Raw genomic sequence first — 17,310 nt, 5'->3', positions numbered from 1 at the left:
GTGCATCCGAAAAGTGCCAGTGTCGCGCCAAGTGCCCAGATTCCTCCCGAAACATTGGTGCCGAAACCCGGGAGGCAGTTGCAGTTTCCATCGCCATCACACGGTGGTGACCTGGCATTTTCGAACCAGCAAACTCGTCGTCGTCGTTGTCGTCGTCCACCGGCCGAGCGAAGCGAAAATTATTCCCCGTCGGGGTCAATCAAACACCATCGTCGTCGTCGTCGTCGTCGTCCACAGGCTGAGCGAAGAGCATTCCCCGTCGGGATCAATCAATTCCCTTCGTCGTCGTCGTACACCCATCGGTGTTACCATCATCGTCATCATCGCATTCCCCGTCGGGATCGATCGTTCGCCATCAGTCGTCGTCGCCCTTGCCGAACAATCATTCGGCGCAATAACAACCACCGCCGGTCGGAGTCGATCGTCCTCAGTTGCGCTCCAGTCGGCGTAGTCATCAACGTGTGGATCATCGTCACTTCGTCGTCGTCGTCGTCATCTCGTCGTTTGCTACAGCAGCAGCAGTAGCAGAACAACAGCGGATCGTGGGATTTTGTTCACATCGAACGGAAAGTAAACACCCAGAAGGGGGAGAGTTGGGTAAAAAGCACCAAGTAGCAGAAAAGCAGGTATTTGACAAACTTTTTTTGGTGAAGGGAAATCGTCGAAAATGACGCCTCCGAAGAAGGCTACTTCTAGCAAACAAACAAAATTGAAACTTCTGTACCGTCGGCGGTCCAACATTTTGGGTTCCGCAAATTTAATAAAGAAGTTTAACGACGGGTTCGATCCCACTCAAGAAGGTCAATTGCCCATACGCATTCAACGCCTTGATGCGTTGTGGCGTGAATTTGAAGAAACGCAGGAGGAAATTGAGGTTTTGGAAGACGCTGAGGAAGATTTCTTGGAAGAGAGGGAAGAATTCCAAACCTTGTACTTCGAATTGAAGGCGTCATTGCAAAGCAAAATCCCTGTTCCACCACCTGCACCCACCCCCGCTCCTGTTCAACCACTCTCTTCGGCTGTTCCCATCTCGTCGAGCGTTCGTCTGCCGGAGATTAAGTTGAAGGAGTTCTCTGGGAATCTCGATGATTGGGTTTCTTTTCGCGATCTGTTCGTCTCGCTTATTCATTCGAGCGTGCAGCTAACGGCGGTACAGAAAATGCACTATTTGCGTGCGACGCTTTCTGGCGAAGCGGCTCGCATCATTTCTTCGCTCGAGATTTCCGCCAATAACTATCTCGTAGCGTGGAATTTGTTGAAGGAACGTTTCGAAAATCCGAATTTGCTGGTCAAGCGGCACATGTCTGCCTTGCTCACGATCCATTCACTGAAGAAAGAGTCTGCACAAGGACTCGCAGATCTAGCCGATGAGTTCAATCGGCACGTGCAGCTTCTGGATAAACTCGAAGGTGCTGAGAACCACTGGAATGCTTTCTTAGTCGAACGATTGAGCCAATGTTTGGACTCGGTCACACTCCGTGAGTGGGAAACTTCCGTTTCCAATAGTGACGAGTACCCCAAGTACCAAGAACTTCTCGAGTTTATCCACAGAAGATCGCGAATCATACAAACCCTTAAGCTCTCCCAAACGGCAAACACCCAATCCGAGATCAAACATCCCAAATCCCGATCCGTCGTGTCGCACGTTGTATCCGACAATGTTCCCAAGTGCGCCAGCTGCAAGCAGGCACATTTCCTGTTCCAGTGCGAACAATTCCGAACGCTCTCTCCTCAACAACGGTTCGAAGTCGCGAAGAAGCACGGGCTGTGCATTAACTGCCTGAAGGGAACACACCAAGCGAAGAACTGTTCCAGCGGATCCTGTAAGAGCTGCGGCAAGAAACACCACTCGTTGCTGCACCTGCCACCTCTCTCTTCCGCTCCTGGTCCACAACCAGGGACTTCGTCGAACAAGTCCGCTGAAGCCAACACTTCGCAGTCATGCCAAATGTCGCACTTCGTTCCAAGTCATGTCGAAAGCTCTCCGCCGGAAGAGCTCGCCGTTGCCTCACCACCTGTCTCGTCGGTTCGTTCGCAGTCGTCGCGCGGTAAGCCTTTCCCATGTTCGTCGGTCGATCTCGTTACCAATTCCCCATCCACCGCCTGCCAAAGCGCGGAGGTGATTACCCAACCTCGGCAGTCAATAGTCATTCTGTCAACAGCAGTGATAAAAGTGAAAAACGCCGACAATCAGTACGTTCTCGCCAGAGCCCTCCTGGATAGTGGATCACAGCCGAGCTTCATCTCCGAAGCACTTTGCCAGAAACTTCGTTTGAAGCGGACAAAGCTGAACTCGCCAGTCAGTGGGATCGGACAATCCGTCGTTAACGTCCGCTACGCTGTGACACTATCTCTAACCTCTCGTTTCGAAACCTTCACTGCTCAGTTGGACTGCCTCGTGCTACCAAAGCTTACCGTCTCGCTGCCTAGCCACCCCATCGACGTCACTCGCTGGAGAATCCCAAGGAATCTTCCTCTCGCTGATCCACAGTTCAACATCAGCCAAGGCGTGGACATCATCATCGGAGCTGCTCTGTTCTTCGATCTTCTCGAGCACGATCGCATCTCGCTCGCCTCTGGCTATCCAACGCTACAGAAAACAGTGCTTGGATACATCGTCTGTGGAAAGCTAGAGCAGCCAACGCCCGAAGCAACAGAAGCCCAGACCTGTCACATCTGCGTCGAAGACAGGCTCGATACCCAGCTGCAGCGTTTCTGGGAAATTGAAAACTTCGATGACGGCAAAGCACTCACTCCAGATGAACAGTTCTGCGAAGACCACTTCCAGAGCACCGTCGCTCGTGACAACACGGGCCGCTACGTCGTTCGTCTTCCGTTCAAGGAAGAAAAGGTGTCGATGCTTGGTGATTCGCACACCGCTGCGCTGCGAAGATTCCAACAAATGGAGAAAAGATTCGCCGTCGATGAAGATCTCCGTCGCAGTTACACAGAGTTCATGGAGGAGTATGAGAGGTTGGGTCATATGGAGTTGGTTCCCGTCGCGTCGCGTAGCCCGCAGTTTTTCCTCCCGCACCATGCCATCCAGCGACCAGAGAGTACGACCACTAAAACGCGTGTGGTATTCGACGGTTCCTGTCGTGGAGCGGCCTCGATATCGCTGAACGAAGCACTGTACGTCGGACCAACGGTTCAGCCGGCGCTCTACTCCACTGTCGTTAACTTTCGTCTGCCACGTTTCGCCATAACTGCCGACGCAGAGAAAATGTTCCGGCAGATTTGGGTCCACCCAGATGACCGCAAATACCAGCAAATTCTTTGGCGTGGCAGTCCATCGGAACCGATCCGCACGTACCAACTAAAAACCGTCACCTACGGTCTTGCAAGCTCACCATTCCATGCTGCTCGTGTTTTGAACCAGCTAGCCGACGACGAAGGACAACGATTCCCGCTGGCCGTGCCAGTGATATTGAAAGGCACCTACGTAGACGACGTGATTACTGGAGATGACGACCATGATAAAATGGCTGAGACTTGCAAGCAGTTGAGCGAAATGATGAAGTCCGGTGGCTTCGTGCTTCGAAAGTGGGCTTCGAACTACAAAACAGTTCTGCGTCATGTTCCAGAAGAACTGTGGGAGACATCGGCAGAGCTAGAGCTCGATCGTTCGCAAGCCGTCAAAACCTTGGGGTTGTTGTGGTTCCCCCAGCGGGACGTATTCAAGTTCAAGGTCCCTGCGCTACCAGATTTGCCTGCCGTGACAAAGCGGATTGTCGTCTCCGAGATGTCCCAACTGTTCGACCCACTCGGACTTCTTGGACCCGTGGTCGTGAACGCAAAGATGTTCATCCAAACTCTCTGGGCAGCAAACCTGTCGTGGGATTCTGAGCTTGGAGAAGATTCAGCAGCATGGTGGAGAAAGTACCGTGCTGACATCGAACGGCTTCACCATCTGGAAGTTCCGAGAAGAGTTCTCTGGAACACTCAAAGCCAATACTTCATCCACTGCTTCTGCGACGCCTCGCAGAAGGGTTACGGATGCTGCGTCTACATCGTCTCATCGGACGAGCTTGGGCAGCTCCACTCGCATCTCCTAACATCGAAGTCTCGTGTTGCACCACTTCGTGGACAGTCGATTCCACGGCTGGAGCTCTGCGCAGCACTCCTCGGGAGTCAGTTGGTGCACAACCTACTGACAAACACCAACTTGTCTGCACCAGTCACGTTTTGGACCGACTCAGCCGTCGCACTTCACTGGATCAAATCCAGATCGAATACCTGGAAAGTTTTCGTATCCAATCGGGTCGCAGAGATCCAACGCCTGACGAAAGATGCACCATGGATGCATGTACCGACCGATCTAAACCCTGCCGACCATATCTCCCGAGGAATGCTTCCAAGCCAGATCCTACACGACAAGCTGTGGTGGCATGGTCCAGCGTTCCTTACCTCCCCCGTCGACCAGTGGCCGGAGTGTGCGGTTTCGATGCCGACCAAGTCGGAAATTGAAGAAGAAATGCGTCCATTGGTATCCCTCCCGCTGGTAGACGAAAACGTTAACATTTTCAGCGAGTTTTCCGAGTTAGCCAAGCTAACGCGATTCGTTGCGTACTGCTACCGTTTCCGAAACAACTGCAAAGTTCCAAAGAACCAACGCATTCTGTCCTCGCTGTCGCCGGAAGAAGTAGACTTTGCGCTGAAGTCGATGGTACGCCTTGCCCAGAGCCAGGAATTCCCAACGGAAGTTCGCCTGTACCACCGTAAAGAGACGGACAAGGCCGTCAGCATATCATCGAAATCGCCACTCAAGAATCTGAACCTTTTTTTGGACGAGTTCGGACTTCTTCGGATTGACGGACGGTTGAAGAATCTCAACGCTCCGTTCGATACCCGTCATCCGATCCTGTTGCCGGCCAACCACCAACTGAGCTGGATGATCGCCAGGTCCGTTCATCTGCAGACGCTTCACGGTGGCCCGTCGCTACTGCTCGCCACAATGCGTCAACGTTTCTGGCCACTTCGGGGGAGGGATTTGGCTCGTAAGGTCGTTCGCCAATGCGTTACGTGCTTCCGATGCAACCCAACACCTGCAAGTCAGATCATGGCACCTCTACCATCAGTTCGCCTCAGACCTGCCCGAGCCTTCGCGTATTCCGGGATGGATTACTGTGGGCCGTTTTTCGTTCGTCCGCTGATTGGGAGAGGTGCGTCGGTTAAAGTCTACGTCGCGTTATTCGTATGCTTGGTGGTGAAGGCCGTACACCTTGAAGTCGTGCCGGATCTGTCGTCCGTCGCGTGCATCGCCGCCGTCAAGCGCTTTGTTGCCCGTCGCGGTCGCGTCCTCGAGTTGCATTGCGACAACGCGACTACTTTCGTCGGGGCCGATCGCGAGCTGCGGAATCTGCGCAAGGAGTTCCAGCAGCAATTCCAATCCCAGGACTGGGCCGACTACTGCTCCGGAAATGGGATCACGTTCCGTTTCATCCCTGCTCGTTCTCCACACTTCGGAGGCATATGGGAGGCCGGAGTGAAATCCTTTAAGTATCACTTTCGTCGGATTATGGGACAGAAGGCTTTTTCCATGGACCAGCTCCTAACCGTCGTGGCACAGATCGAATCTGTTCTAAACTCCCGTCCCCTCGTTCCCATTTCCGATTCCCCCGACGACCTTTCCGCCATAACTCCAGGACACTTCCTGATTGGAGAGCCTCTCGTCTCCATTCCCGAACCCGATCTACTTCAGCTGTCGCCTAATCGCGTCACCCGTTTGCAGGACATGCAACGCTCGGTCCAGGATCTGTGGCGCTGCTGGTCGCGGGACTACGTAAGCCAGCTACATCAACGAAGCAAATGGAGACGGCCATCCCTGGACGTCAAGAAGGGGCAGCTAGTACTGCTGAAGGAAGACAACTACCCCCCGCTGCAGTGGCCACTCGGACGCATCGTCGAGACCATCACCGGTTCGGACGGGCGGGTTCGTGTTGTCGTGGTGAGAACGGCGGCAGGCGACTACAAGCGAGCCATCACAAAAGTCGCGGTGCTCCCCATCGATTCCGGAGACGAGGACACGTCGCAAACATCGCCAACTAGCGAGTTGGATGGTTGAAACAGACGGTTTCAACGGCGGCCGGCATGTTGAGGACTCAACGAAACCATAAACTTGAATTCGCATACTTGAGAAACACTGAATTGTACTCACAACCCACACACACACAAACATAAGTAAGAAGTCGTACGTAAATGAAATGCAACATCAACAACACACAAATCTGTTCAATAAAAACTACCAAGCAGTAAAGTGCGCGTTTTACCAAGCTCCAAATCGAATCTTTTAATACGGTCCGAAAAACACCAAAAGTATCGGTAGTCGGTCGGTCTAAGTGACAAAGTGTCGAAGTGCAAAACGAAAAGTGCCAGTGTCGGTCAGATTGCCCAGTATTCTCCCGAAACAAACGACCTATTTTTGAAAGAAGGAAAATATTATACACAATTATATTATTAGTAAGTACGCCAAAAATTATCAAAAAGCATTACTAGAAAGAACAGCCTATATTCAAAAGAAGGTAAAATTATATAGGAAAAAATAATGGTAGTCACGCCAATAGCTGTAAATATGTTACTACAAAAAAAATTAAAAAAAAAAAACAACATAAAACATGATTTGAAATAGTTTACTTATTTATTGAATTCATTGCAAGATCTAGTCGTAATATAGTATCTAGGCAAAAAAACTTAAAGAATGACCAAACGTTTAATGCATAATAACCTAATATGTGCTAAAATTGTCAATGTCGCTTACATCACTTTGCAGAACTACGCTAGTGAAGGAGATCACTTTGAAGAAAATATTGCGAGTTTTTTTAAATGCTCCCTGTGACAGTATAACTCGAAAGAACGACCAATTTTTCAAAAAAAGGTAACATTTTAGAAACGAATATATTATTAGTAAGTAGACAAAAATGTCAAGAAGCACTACTAGAAAGAACAGCCTATGTTTAAAAGAAGGCAAAATTCTATTAAAACATATGGTAATAATGTCAACAATTGCCAAAAAGCATTACTAGAAAGAACAGCTTATCTTTGGAAAAGGCTGAATTCTATTAAAGAAATTAATAGTAGTAACGCCAATAATTGTTCAAATGAATCATGCATTCTACAACGAACTAGTACTAAGAAAATGCCAACTATTATAAAAACCCGCTGTAATTAAAGGTTGGATTCCCGTTCCGATCAGGAAATATTGTCGACTTCTTAGGAATAGTGTATGCTTATCAAATAATATTAAAATACATACAATGACAGGCAAAGAAAGCCCTTTAATTAATAACTGCGAAAGTGCTAAAAGAACACTAGGTTGAAAAGATGCAGGCCTAGCTGCAGTGAGAATGTAAAGTAAGAAGTAAGAGGAAAGAAAAGATTTATGGTTATTTTGATCTTCTGTATCATCGTCATTGTTCCCCTTCATCCATTTTTCAATTCGACCTTTCGACCTTTTGTCCTAGTTTATTTTTTTTCAATTTCGACCTTTCGACCTTTTGACCCTTCGACCTTTCGACCTTTCGACCTTTTGTCCTTTCGACCTTTTGTCCTATAACCGCCTGATCGGTAAGGTAAGAGAAAAAACTACTGATCTCCAAATAGATCACTGGGTGTTTGATGTTCTGATCTAAAAAAAATATCGCTGGGCGCTAGTGGGTTAAAAAACGATACGAGAGCTACGGCGAATCATTTGATCAGTTATCAAATTTGCTCCAAAATGTCAAAAGGGCAAATAAATAAAGGTCCGATTAGACATGACAAATATTTGGCCAAACAAGCCCAACAAATGACCAACACAACGTAAATCATGGCAACCTCGGATGAATGTCGGATTACGATGGCAAATATTTGTCATTATGACAAACAGTCTAATGGCCCCTTAACGTTCGTTGCTACTGGTGTTGTTGAGATATTTGGAAATTTTTTTTTTTGTTTTGACAAGGCCCGTAATGGTGGTTCTTGATCAAATATTCCAGTTAAAATTACTTTTACCAATCGAGAAATATCTTTTATTATCGATACAGCAATTTTTATTGTGTTTGGAAATTAAATATTTTATCTGTGAGATTTTTTTATTTTCTACTATGCTACATTTTTTGGCCACTTTGTGCAACTTCAAATTTTAATAATCTAGTTAACCGAGCCCAATGTTTTTAACTTTTACCACAAACATCAACACAATTGGTATTATTTGCTTCGTTAGCATGTTTACTATAAGAGCTAGTAGAAACTTTTTTGGATATTGTGCTCAAATTGAAATGGCAGGTTATCGTTAGTGTATTTATAATTTCTGAAACAGTCTATATTTAGAATTGTCTAAAGAATAAATGCTTCAACTTTAATTTTAACAATGATATAGCTTAATTAAAACTGGCCTAATTTTACCCTTTGTAGGGGGTGACATTGGGCAAAACACTAAAATTCGAACAAAACAGTTCAATGTGAGAAAATTTCAAATCAAAATCATTCAATATATGGATACTTGCGCACAACCTATCAGTATTTAATCACTTTAATATAACATCACAGACAAACAAACGTTAAAGTTTGATCCTTAAGTATTAAGTAAAACGGAAGTATTATTTATTTATCATCTACCTAGAAACTGATATGCGTGCATTTTTAATTTTGCATGAATCTAACATTTATTTCCAAAATATTACACCGTATTATGCATAAAATAATGTGGATACTCTCAGTTGTTTTACTTCCCATTTGTAGGGTTTTCGTAATGATAGCATTGCTTTTATATGGCGCAAAGTCACCCCCAAAATAAATTATTTGTACTACAGATTCAATAAATAAGATTTTCATGCAAAATAACATACAAAACCAAGAAAACTCATATTAATTTTCAACACAACTGATCAATACACCTAGAAAAAAGCAATTCATTACATGTTCGGTGTACAGCTATTTTCCACTGGGCCTTTTTAAAACAATGATATAGTACAGTACGCCTGACCATAAAATTCACATCGTTTTCTTAATGAAGAATTAACTAATTGTGACTTTTTTCTACATCGGATGGTCAACGCAAGTTATATTTACCATATGCTGTCCACATTTTGATAAACACTTTGATAAATGTTAGTATTTTGAGGGAAACATCTTTCTTGATTTTTGGCCCAATGTCACCCCGACTGGCGATTACAGCATTTGCTCATGTAAGTTCTGTAATGATTATTCTAATTACAGCGAACAATCGTCATTGAGAAGATTATGTATTAGCTTAACCCTAAAAGGTTCATGGCCTCAGTTTCGTCACCTCGCTGAGTGTGTTCCATCAAAGACGAGCTCTGAAAGGCGCCTGGGGTCCAATGGACCCCAGGTATCCCTTTTAGGGTTAATGACTATAAATTAATCGCAATAGCGAACGTTATCGGTACACTCTTTTGTAGTTTTTTTTTGTAAATTAATTTCAAGTTGTATCATGTGAATAATATTAAATTTATTATCAATCCTTTTAAATATTTAAATTTAAATCTCCACTGAGGGCAAGAGTAATCGACTAGTTAGTTAAGGCTCAAATAACCATCATTCAATCATCATCAATCATCAACTATTAAAAAGCAGTTTTTTCACTCAAATTCATAAAGCCATTATTGAAAATTATTTCACTGTCAGCTACATGGTAAATAGAGTGCAGTGATACATTTTTATTACCATTGATTGTGTTAAAACTTAAACACAGTTTTGGTTTGCTTTGTAGATAATGATTCTGTATTTCATTTGTCAAGTCGTTACAAGTGGTCAATGTTCTATATCGATATGGCTAATTCAACTTTATAGTTCAATATGATTAATATGCTAATCTAACAGAATTACTTGCAACACTGAATTCAAATAGGATGTCACCAGAACATTTGTAGGGTTTCACGTACAACATTGTATGCAAGCTCCCATTGGATCACGTTGGGCATTATTGTCATGTTGTACGTCATGTCATGTAATGTCATGTTGTACGTCATTGATCCGTCAGTGCCGGATTGTTGTTGTTTTGATGTAATCTGGTCGTCGCGATTGCCTCACGATAAGTACGTGATATTTTAACAGATTGAAATATGAGTGAAAAAACTGTCGTTGAGTTTTTCAATACGGATGATGGTTTGTTTCCTCTTAACCCTCTAATACCCAAATTTTTGATTTTGATCTAAATATCATTTTTCGTCATCTAAAATCGATTTAAACATGTTTTGGAAGATGATTCTTTTTAATTCTCGATTTCGTGAATTTCAGTTTTTGATTTTTCTAATTTTTATTTTTGAACATCCCCACACTTTTATATTTTTCCTGGAAGCCAATTTGGGGTACGGATTTTTTTGGATGAAAACATTTCGATATTTTATGATTATTGTTGAAATATTATTATTTTAATTTTTATTTCACAGAAATTTTTATTTTCCGTGTAATTTTAAGGAAAATAATTTTAGAGTGTATTCGGTCTCCTAAAACTATTAAACAAGGATAGAATGATTTGGGAAAAAATTAAAATATGTTAATTGTAGCGATTCAATACAAAATAAACAATGACTTTCAAAAGGTGACTAAAACATCAATTTTTCAATGATTTAAAAAAAAGGAAAATACGCTATAAAATACACCAAAAACCATTTTGAGATGTACAGAACAGTCCTAAATATCAGCCAAAAATATAAAAAAAAGATTTTCCACGAAACAAAAATTACAAAAATGCTCAAACTATACCCCGTCTAAAGGCGGGATTGGGTATTAGAGGGTTAAGGTGCAATTCCTCATCTCTAATTAGATCCCTTCCCTTCGTTGAGCATTCATAGGACACCAACAAATCGTCGCGCCGGTAAGTTTGAGAAAAATGTGCGTACCTATTTATGCAAATAATCGTTGCACCACCGTATACTCCACACTGGCACCAAACGATCGAACAACAGGCAAAAAATATATCGGTTACAAGGTCTATCAAACACCAGCAGCCGACGACGCCGGCAAGCGTGGAGAAATGTAGTACAAATGAAACTCCTGCGCGATCCGATTGCGTCGTTTTCGTCGACAGCCGACTGGCTCCACGATGATGCCGGTTGAAGTCATGAGAGGGAGGGTAGGACTTTACCGCTGTTTATACGTTGTTAAGTATACAATCTACATATGCATAACTAAGACGAGCCGAGCATTTGTCTTCCCTTGTAAGAGAGGCACGAAACACATGCTCATGTTACGCAGAATGCAGTCCGAAGTGTTTGTAAACAACATTGACATTGTGATTGAAGTTTGGAAGTGGGGTTGGGTGTGAATTTTCGTAAATTTGGAATCCCTATACAGTCTGCACACCCTGTCCAGCAGAGTATGAACATAAACTTTGGTAAGTCTTTTTCTTCTTCTTTCTGGCTTTACGTACCAAATTAAAAAAATGCACCTTTCGTAGAGGTTGTGCCTACTATGGGCTTCAGAGGAAACTACGTTCAAAACATATTCAATCAAATGTACTAATGTACAAGATGGTTAAAAAAACCGGTGGGCCCTAGGGTGGGCCTCTACAGACATGAGACTTGGACCATGGTCTACAAGATCTACAAGCAATAGAATAGCGTGCTGTGCTAAAAGTGATCTTCGGCAGTGTTCAGGATATCAGGTATCAGCCAGTGAAACATGCTGCATGCAGACTTCTAAGAACCTAATCAGAGTTTAAAATTTTAATTTTCATAAGTGAAACCAACGTGAATTTTGAAAGTTCTCAGCTGAGGAATCAAAATAAAATTAATTTTGATGAATGAATTTTATCACTTACTCATTCGTTTTTCTGTCACTGATAATTTTCACTGAGAAACAAAACTAGACCCCAACTCTCGATTAAACTTACAATCATCACAAAACTTGAGTATAGTAATGAATTGGAATACTAACCATCTGTTCCATTTGTTCATCAAGTCAAATTTTGCGTTTGTTAACAGAAATTGATTATTTTACGATGTGAAAGAAAATACTCATGATAGGGAATTGAATGAAAAAAGAGAGGCATTCAGCTGACAATGAATATGGTGAAAAACGAATGAAGAAATGTGAATGTCAATTTTCATTTTGAATCTTCGATTTTTTATACTCTGAACCCAATATCTTGAAAGTGGCTAAATTTGATGGGATATGGTGGCCAGGGCATGCCGCGAGAATGCCGGAGAATAATCCTGCAATGTTGACGTTCGCTACTAATCCGATTGCAACAAGCCCATGCTCTCTGTAGTGAGTATATCACGTGGAGCTTAACCTGGCGAGCCTTTTGCGTGAGCGATATTGAAAATTGTTAACATACAGGGGATAGACAAAATGATCAGGGCAGGCAAAATTTTCACTTTTCAAAAAATGTTCAACTAGTTGCGAGATGCAAAAAGTGCATCAATTATTCTCAAATGTTCACTGTAAGTAAATCAACTACACTCAAACCTCCATTTAGGTCGAATCCATTTAGGTAAAATCTATTTAGGTTCCCCCATTTAGGTAATGTTACCTAAATGTAATCTGATTGTGTTCAGAGCATTTGAAGTGTTTTAGATTAGGGATAAGGTTAATGGTTTAAGGGAATTAAGTTGCACGTGTTAAGGGGAGTTTAGTGCGTGCTCAGGGGGAGCAATGAGGGGGGGGGGATTTGGGTTGATTTGGGACTGTTTAAGGTTTCCTAAGAAGTTTCTTGAGCATAAGTCATCGAATCCTAATACATGCCTGACTTGTGTGCTTAAATTTGAAGATTGAATAAAAGTAATGCTTGCACAGCCTCATGCAACTTTGTGCTGACAAATGGTAAGTTCAATGTTTGTTTAAAAATCTCTAAGAGCTCCCTTGAGTATAGATCACCTGTTCTTCAATCGTAAATAGTCTGAAACGTCTTGAATCTCTTCTGAAACCACTTGAAACGGTAAGGAAACGTTATAAAGTGCCGCTGAAACTCCCTGAAGCTTACTTAAGAGCTGTGATACAAAATTTATTTTCAGAAACTGTAGACTCTCGAATCCCCTGAGACCCTCCGAAATTTCCGAAAACGCCTTCGTAACGCCTCTGAATCTCGCCAAAAATCATCTGAAGCTTTCTGAAATGCCTTCGAAATCCCCTTAAAACCCACTCGGACCACATGTAACGCACCTGAGACCCTCAGAAACCACCAAAGACACCTTCGTAACGCCTCTGAAACTTGCCAAAAATCCTCTGAAGCTTTCTGAAATGCCGTCGAAATCCCCCTAAGACAAAGACCCCCTCGGACCCCATGTAACGCACCTGAGACTATCAGAAACCACCGAAAACGCTTTCATAACGCCTGAGTAACGCCTCTGAAACTCGTTAATAATCATCTGAAGCTGTGCCTCCAAAATCCCCCTAAAATCCCCCTCGGACCACATGTAACGCACCTGAGACCCTCAGAAACCACCGAAAACACCTTCGTAACGCCTAAGTAACACCTAGAAATCACCAAAAACCATCTGAAGCTTTCTGAAATGCCTTCGAAATCCCTCTAAAACCCTGTCGGACCCCATGTAACGCACCTGAGATGCCCTCATAATCTCCCTGAAACCCCAACGGATCCCATGTCCCATGACTCCCCTTTGAAACTCATCGAACATACTCCTGAAGCACCCCCCCTCCCCCGTTGCAACGCCTCTGACCCCCCCCCCCTCCTCAAACTCCAATGAAATTCCTCTGAACTCCCGCATGGCCCTCTTTAAATCTCCAGGCCACTCGCCCTTCTAAAACTTCTTTTCAATCTTCAATTCCATTTAGGTAATGAACTGAATTTATTGAGGTAATGAATCTATTTAGGTAGAAATTATATTTAGGCAGTCCTGACTCGTTACCTAAATGGAGGTTTTTGTGTAGTTGTATATCAATAGTCCAAATTTGGGAAAGATCGAACTATTCTAAATGAACTTAAAGATTCTAGAAAAAGTTGTAATCATGCTATAGCCAGTTTTGAGCTGTTATATCTCCGGATTCAATGAACCGAATGCAATAAAATTTGGAGCATTTATATTATGAGCTTCGAAAAACTTTCAACTTAACGTGACATAATTAATAAGAAGAAAATTTATAGTGATTTAATTAATTTTATGATGTTTAAGTAAATTGGTACGGCTGAAATATTAACGACCAGGGTTCGTAATTTTTGTTTCAGCGATACGAAAATAAGCTGTTCTCACAGCGGCGGGAGAGCTTATTTTCATTAATTTGCTTGACAAACACTTTTCCCCTTCAACACTTTTTTTAAGAGTAGCGATAAGTGATAACTGAAAATCGCTTCACCATGCGAATAATTTCTTTTCGTTATGTTTAATTTTCACTCACCAATTTCTCGCGAAAATCTTTTCAAAGCAGATTAAAATTAAAATTGTGCCCGCGATGGGATTCGAACCTGGAACATTACTAAAAACAACCGCGACACGCGCACTCTATCCAGACCACCACGCCAACCACACAGAGGGTGTATACTGCATAAAACCAACCATCGTCGGCGTCATATGAGTCAAGGAAAGACAACATAATCGGCCGACAAAGGGCAAACGAAATTCTCGCACCTTTGGGAGTGTGGAAGATTTTTCAAGCCAGATTTTCGCTGAAAATTGGCGTGAGGGACAATTCTATTTTCGTGAGAATGAGCGAAAATTCCGAACGCTGTTAACGACACATAAACAAGTGATTATTCTTTATAAATAAATTCTTTATAAATTATTGTAATCAGTAATAGATAACAAAAATTCCATAACAAATAAAAAAATGCATAATTAAATCAAAAGTTTCCATAAATAAATATCGTGCAATAAAAAACTTCAAAAATGCAATACATAAATCAACAATTGCAATAAAAAAGTGTATTTTTGCCACCAGAAAACTTAGAATTTTCCATAAATAAATTAGATTTTCCATACTAATTTAGAAAATTCACAATGAAAAAATATAAAAAATGCAAAAAAAAGTTCAAAAAATGCAATAAACAGAAAAATAGATTATCCTCAAAAACGAGCAATAATCTTAAATGCGTTTTGAGTCACAAAATTGCATAAACCATGCGGCTAAGCCGCATAGAGGATTGAGGAACTGGAGCGGCAGAAGGCTGCCGAAGTTTCCGATATACGATGCACCGCAACTGCATCGATTCGGTTCTAGGCAAACCACAGAGCCAAGAATTCGCCCGGTATAATGCAAACATAGATATTATTTCTTTTTCAGGTTCGACGGGCAATAGCAATCATATAGTTATGCCGCCTTTTCAGTCATATAAGTGCGATTCAGCATTTCACCGCCTCATACTTTCCTGCATTTTTATGGGTAACTAGCTGTCCCGGCAGATGTTGTACTGCCATTTTGATTGTGATTGTTTGACATCTGCTGGGAAGTCATTTTGGCACCGCACTCTAGATTGGTTTTATTGTGATTGTTTTGAATTTCTTCCCCGCTCATAACAATTTCAGTAATTTCACAATTGCTCTTCTTTGAAGTTGATTTTCGTAACTTTTTTTTACTTATAAACACAGCCACAATAAATACGAATCAAACCCTGCAAGAGTCATCCCGATCGGTTCAGCCGTTCGTGAGTTTTGTTGCCTCTAAGGGGCTTCAAAATCATTTTTATATATATAGAAGATAGAAGACTAGCTGTCCCGGCAAACTTTGTCTTGCCAAGGTGATTTGACAACTGTTGAAGTCGTTGATGCACCGCACTCTAGATTGGTTTCATTTCGGTCCTGTTGATTTTCTTCCCAGCTCATACAAGATCAGTATTTTAGCAATTTTCTTAATTTTTTAGTTGTTTTTCGTAACTTTTTCTTCTCATAAACACAGCCACCATGAATACGAATCGTATCGTGCAATAGTCATGCTGATCGGTACATCCGTTCTTGAGTTTTGTTGCCTCAAAGGAACTTCAAACTCATTTTTATATAAATAGATTTAGTCATTTTTTATTGCATTTTTTTAAATTATTTATTGCTTTTTCGATATTTGAGTTAAAAAAGACACGGACACGTTTAGCACTTCCAATGAGCTATTCGCTCTTTGAAGGAAGAACGACACTAGACAACGGACTAGCATGCAACGCCCAGTTGGCACAGCCGAATAAAAATCCTGACAGCTGCGGCGGGAATCGAACCCGCTCCTAGCACGATACGACTAAATGCTTAGTGACACTAGCCGCACGACTACGCAGGCACGAGTTGCGATGGGGATCTCGATCAGGTTGCATTGTTCGGCGGAAAAAACGGTAGCGTTGCATTGTTCGAAGGAAATATGAAAAGTGACACGTGTTTGGGGCAGGTGGACATTGTCGTTCCTCGTGAAGTGATAAAAATGGATGCACACTTGTTAGCAAACAGTATTGCAGAAAATTGAAGGAGTTAAGCATTGGTTGCGGTCATCCGACGACATGGAACTGGTTGAGGACATTCCAAGTTTTTTTTTACATCCTAGAAGAAGTTGGGGTAATTTCGCCAATGCGTTTTCATGAGGACTCCTGGAGTCTGCTAATTTGCAAATTAATATTGTAGCTCTGATGCTGGCCTAATATTGAAGCGATAAAAATGTTAGCAGAAAGTAATTGCAGCTCACAACAATCAAAGAGCAATTTAAAAATAATTACCTTTGGTTCATTACAGCACTGATTTGCGTTGCGTAATGATTATAGGGCCCATATAGCCGAGGCGGTAAACGCACGGGTATTCAGCATGACCATGCTGAGGGTGACGGGTTCGATTCCCGGTCGGTCCAGGATCTTTTCGTAAAGGAAATTTCCTTGACTTCCTTGGGCATAGAGTATCTTCGTGCCTGCCACACGATATACACATGCAAAATGGTCATTGGCAGAGGACCCGATCAGAAAGGCATAACAAAAATGTAACAAAATTATATCAACTGTTGATAGATATATCACCGTTTGTTATAATTAGATATATTTGACAAAAATGATTTGAAATTCTGATTTAATTATATCTGAATTATAACAAGGTTAGTTATAATACAAATACATTTATTTGGGCCATCTTTATATGAACATTATAACAAACTCAGTTATAGTTTTGAAAATGCAGTTTATGTCAAATGAACATTTTACAGGTGGTGTTTGGTACGCAGTTACGCCGCTGTGCGGTGCTACTGTGCTTGAAAAATACAGTAGTTTCAACAAGTTTGAATCATGATCCAGACCTTTAAGGGTCTGTTCCAGTTCGCGAATTAAGATTTATTTTAACTTAAATTTGACAGTTCGACACTAAAACTTGAAAGTAATCCAAAGGAAATAATTATCGATCTGTCAAATTTAAGTAAAGATTAATTTTACGCCAATTGGAACAGACCCTAAAAAAGCTC

The 17,310-nt window shown here is 42.3% G+C and overlaps 2 protein-coding genes across 2 annotated transcripts in view; both read left to right on the top strand.

Moving 5' to 3' along the window:
* Positions 1–17,310, top strand: part of LOC109430221 (3-hydroxy-3-methylglutaryl-coenzyme A reductase) — a 168,583-nt gene that overhangs the window by 69,618 nt on the left and 81,655 nt on the right. The window lies entirely within an intron of this gene.
* LOC134291198 (uncharacterized) lies at positions 668–6,064 on the top strand. Its single transcript, XM_062858672.1, has one exon. It carries the CDS (start codon positions 668–670, stop codon positions 6,062–6,064), a length of 5,397 nt encoding a protein of 1,798 aa, XP_062714656.1.

This window comes from Aedes albopictus, chromosome 1 (genome assembly GCF_035046485.1).
Source record: "Aedes albopictus strain Foshan chromosome 1, AalbF5, whole genome shotgun sequence".
NCBI classification, from domain to species: domain Eukaryota; kingdom Metazoa; phylum Arthropoda; class Insecta; order Diptera; family Culicidae; genus Aedes; species Aedes albopictus.
Note: the sequence above shows the minus strand (reverse complement) of the source record. Positions and strands in the feature narration are given on the sequence as shown.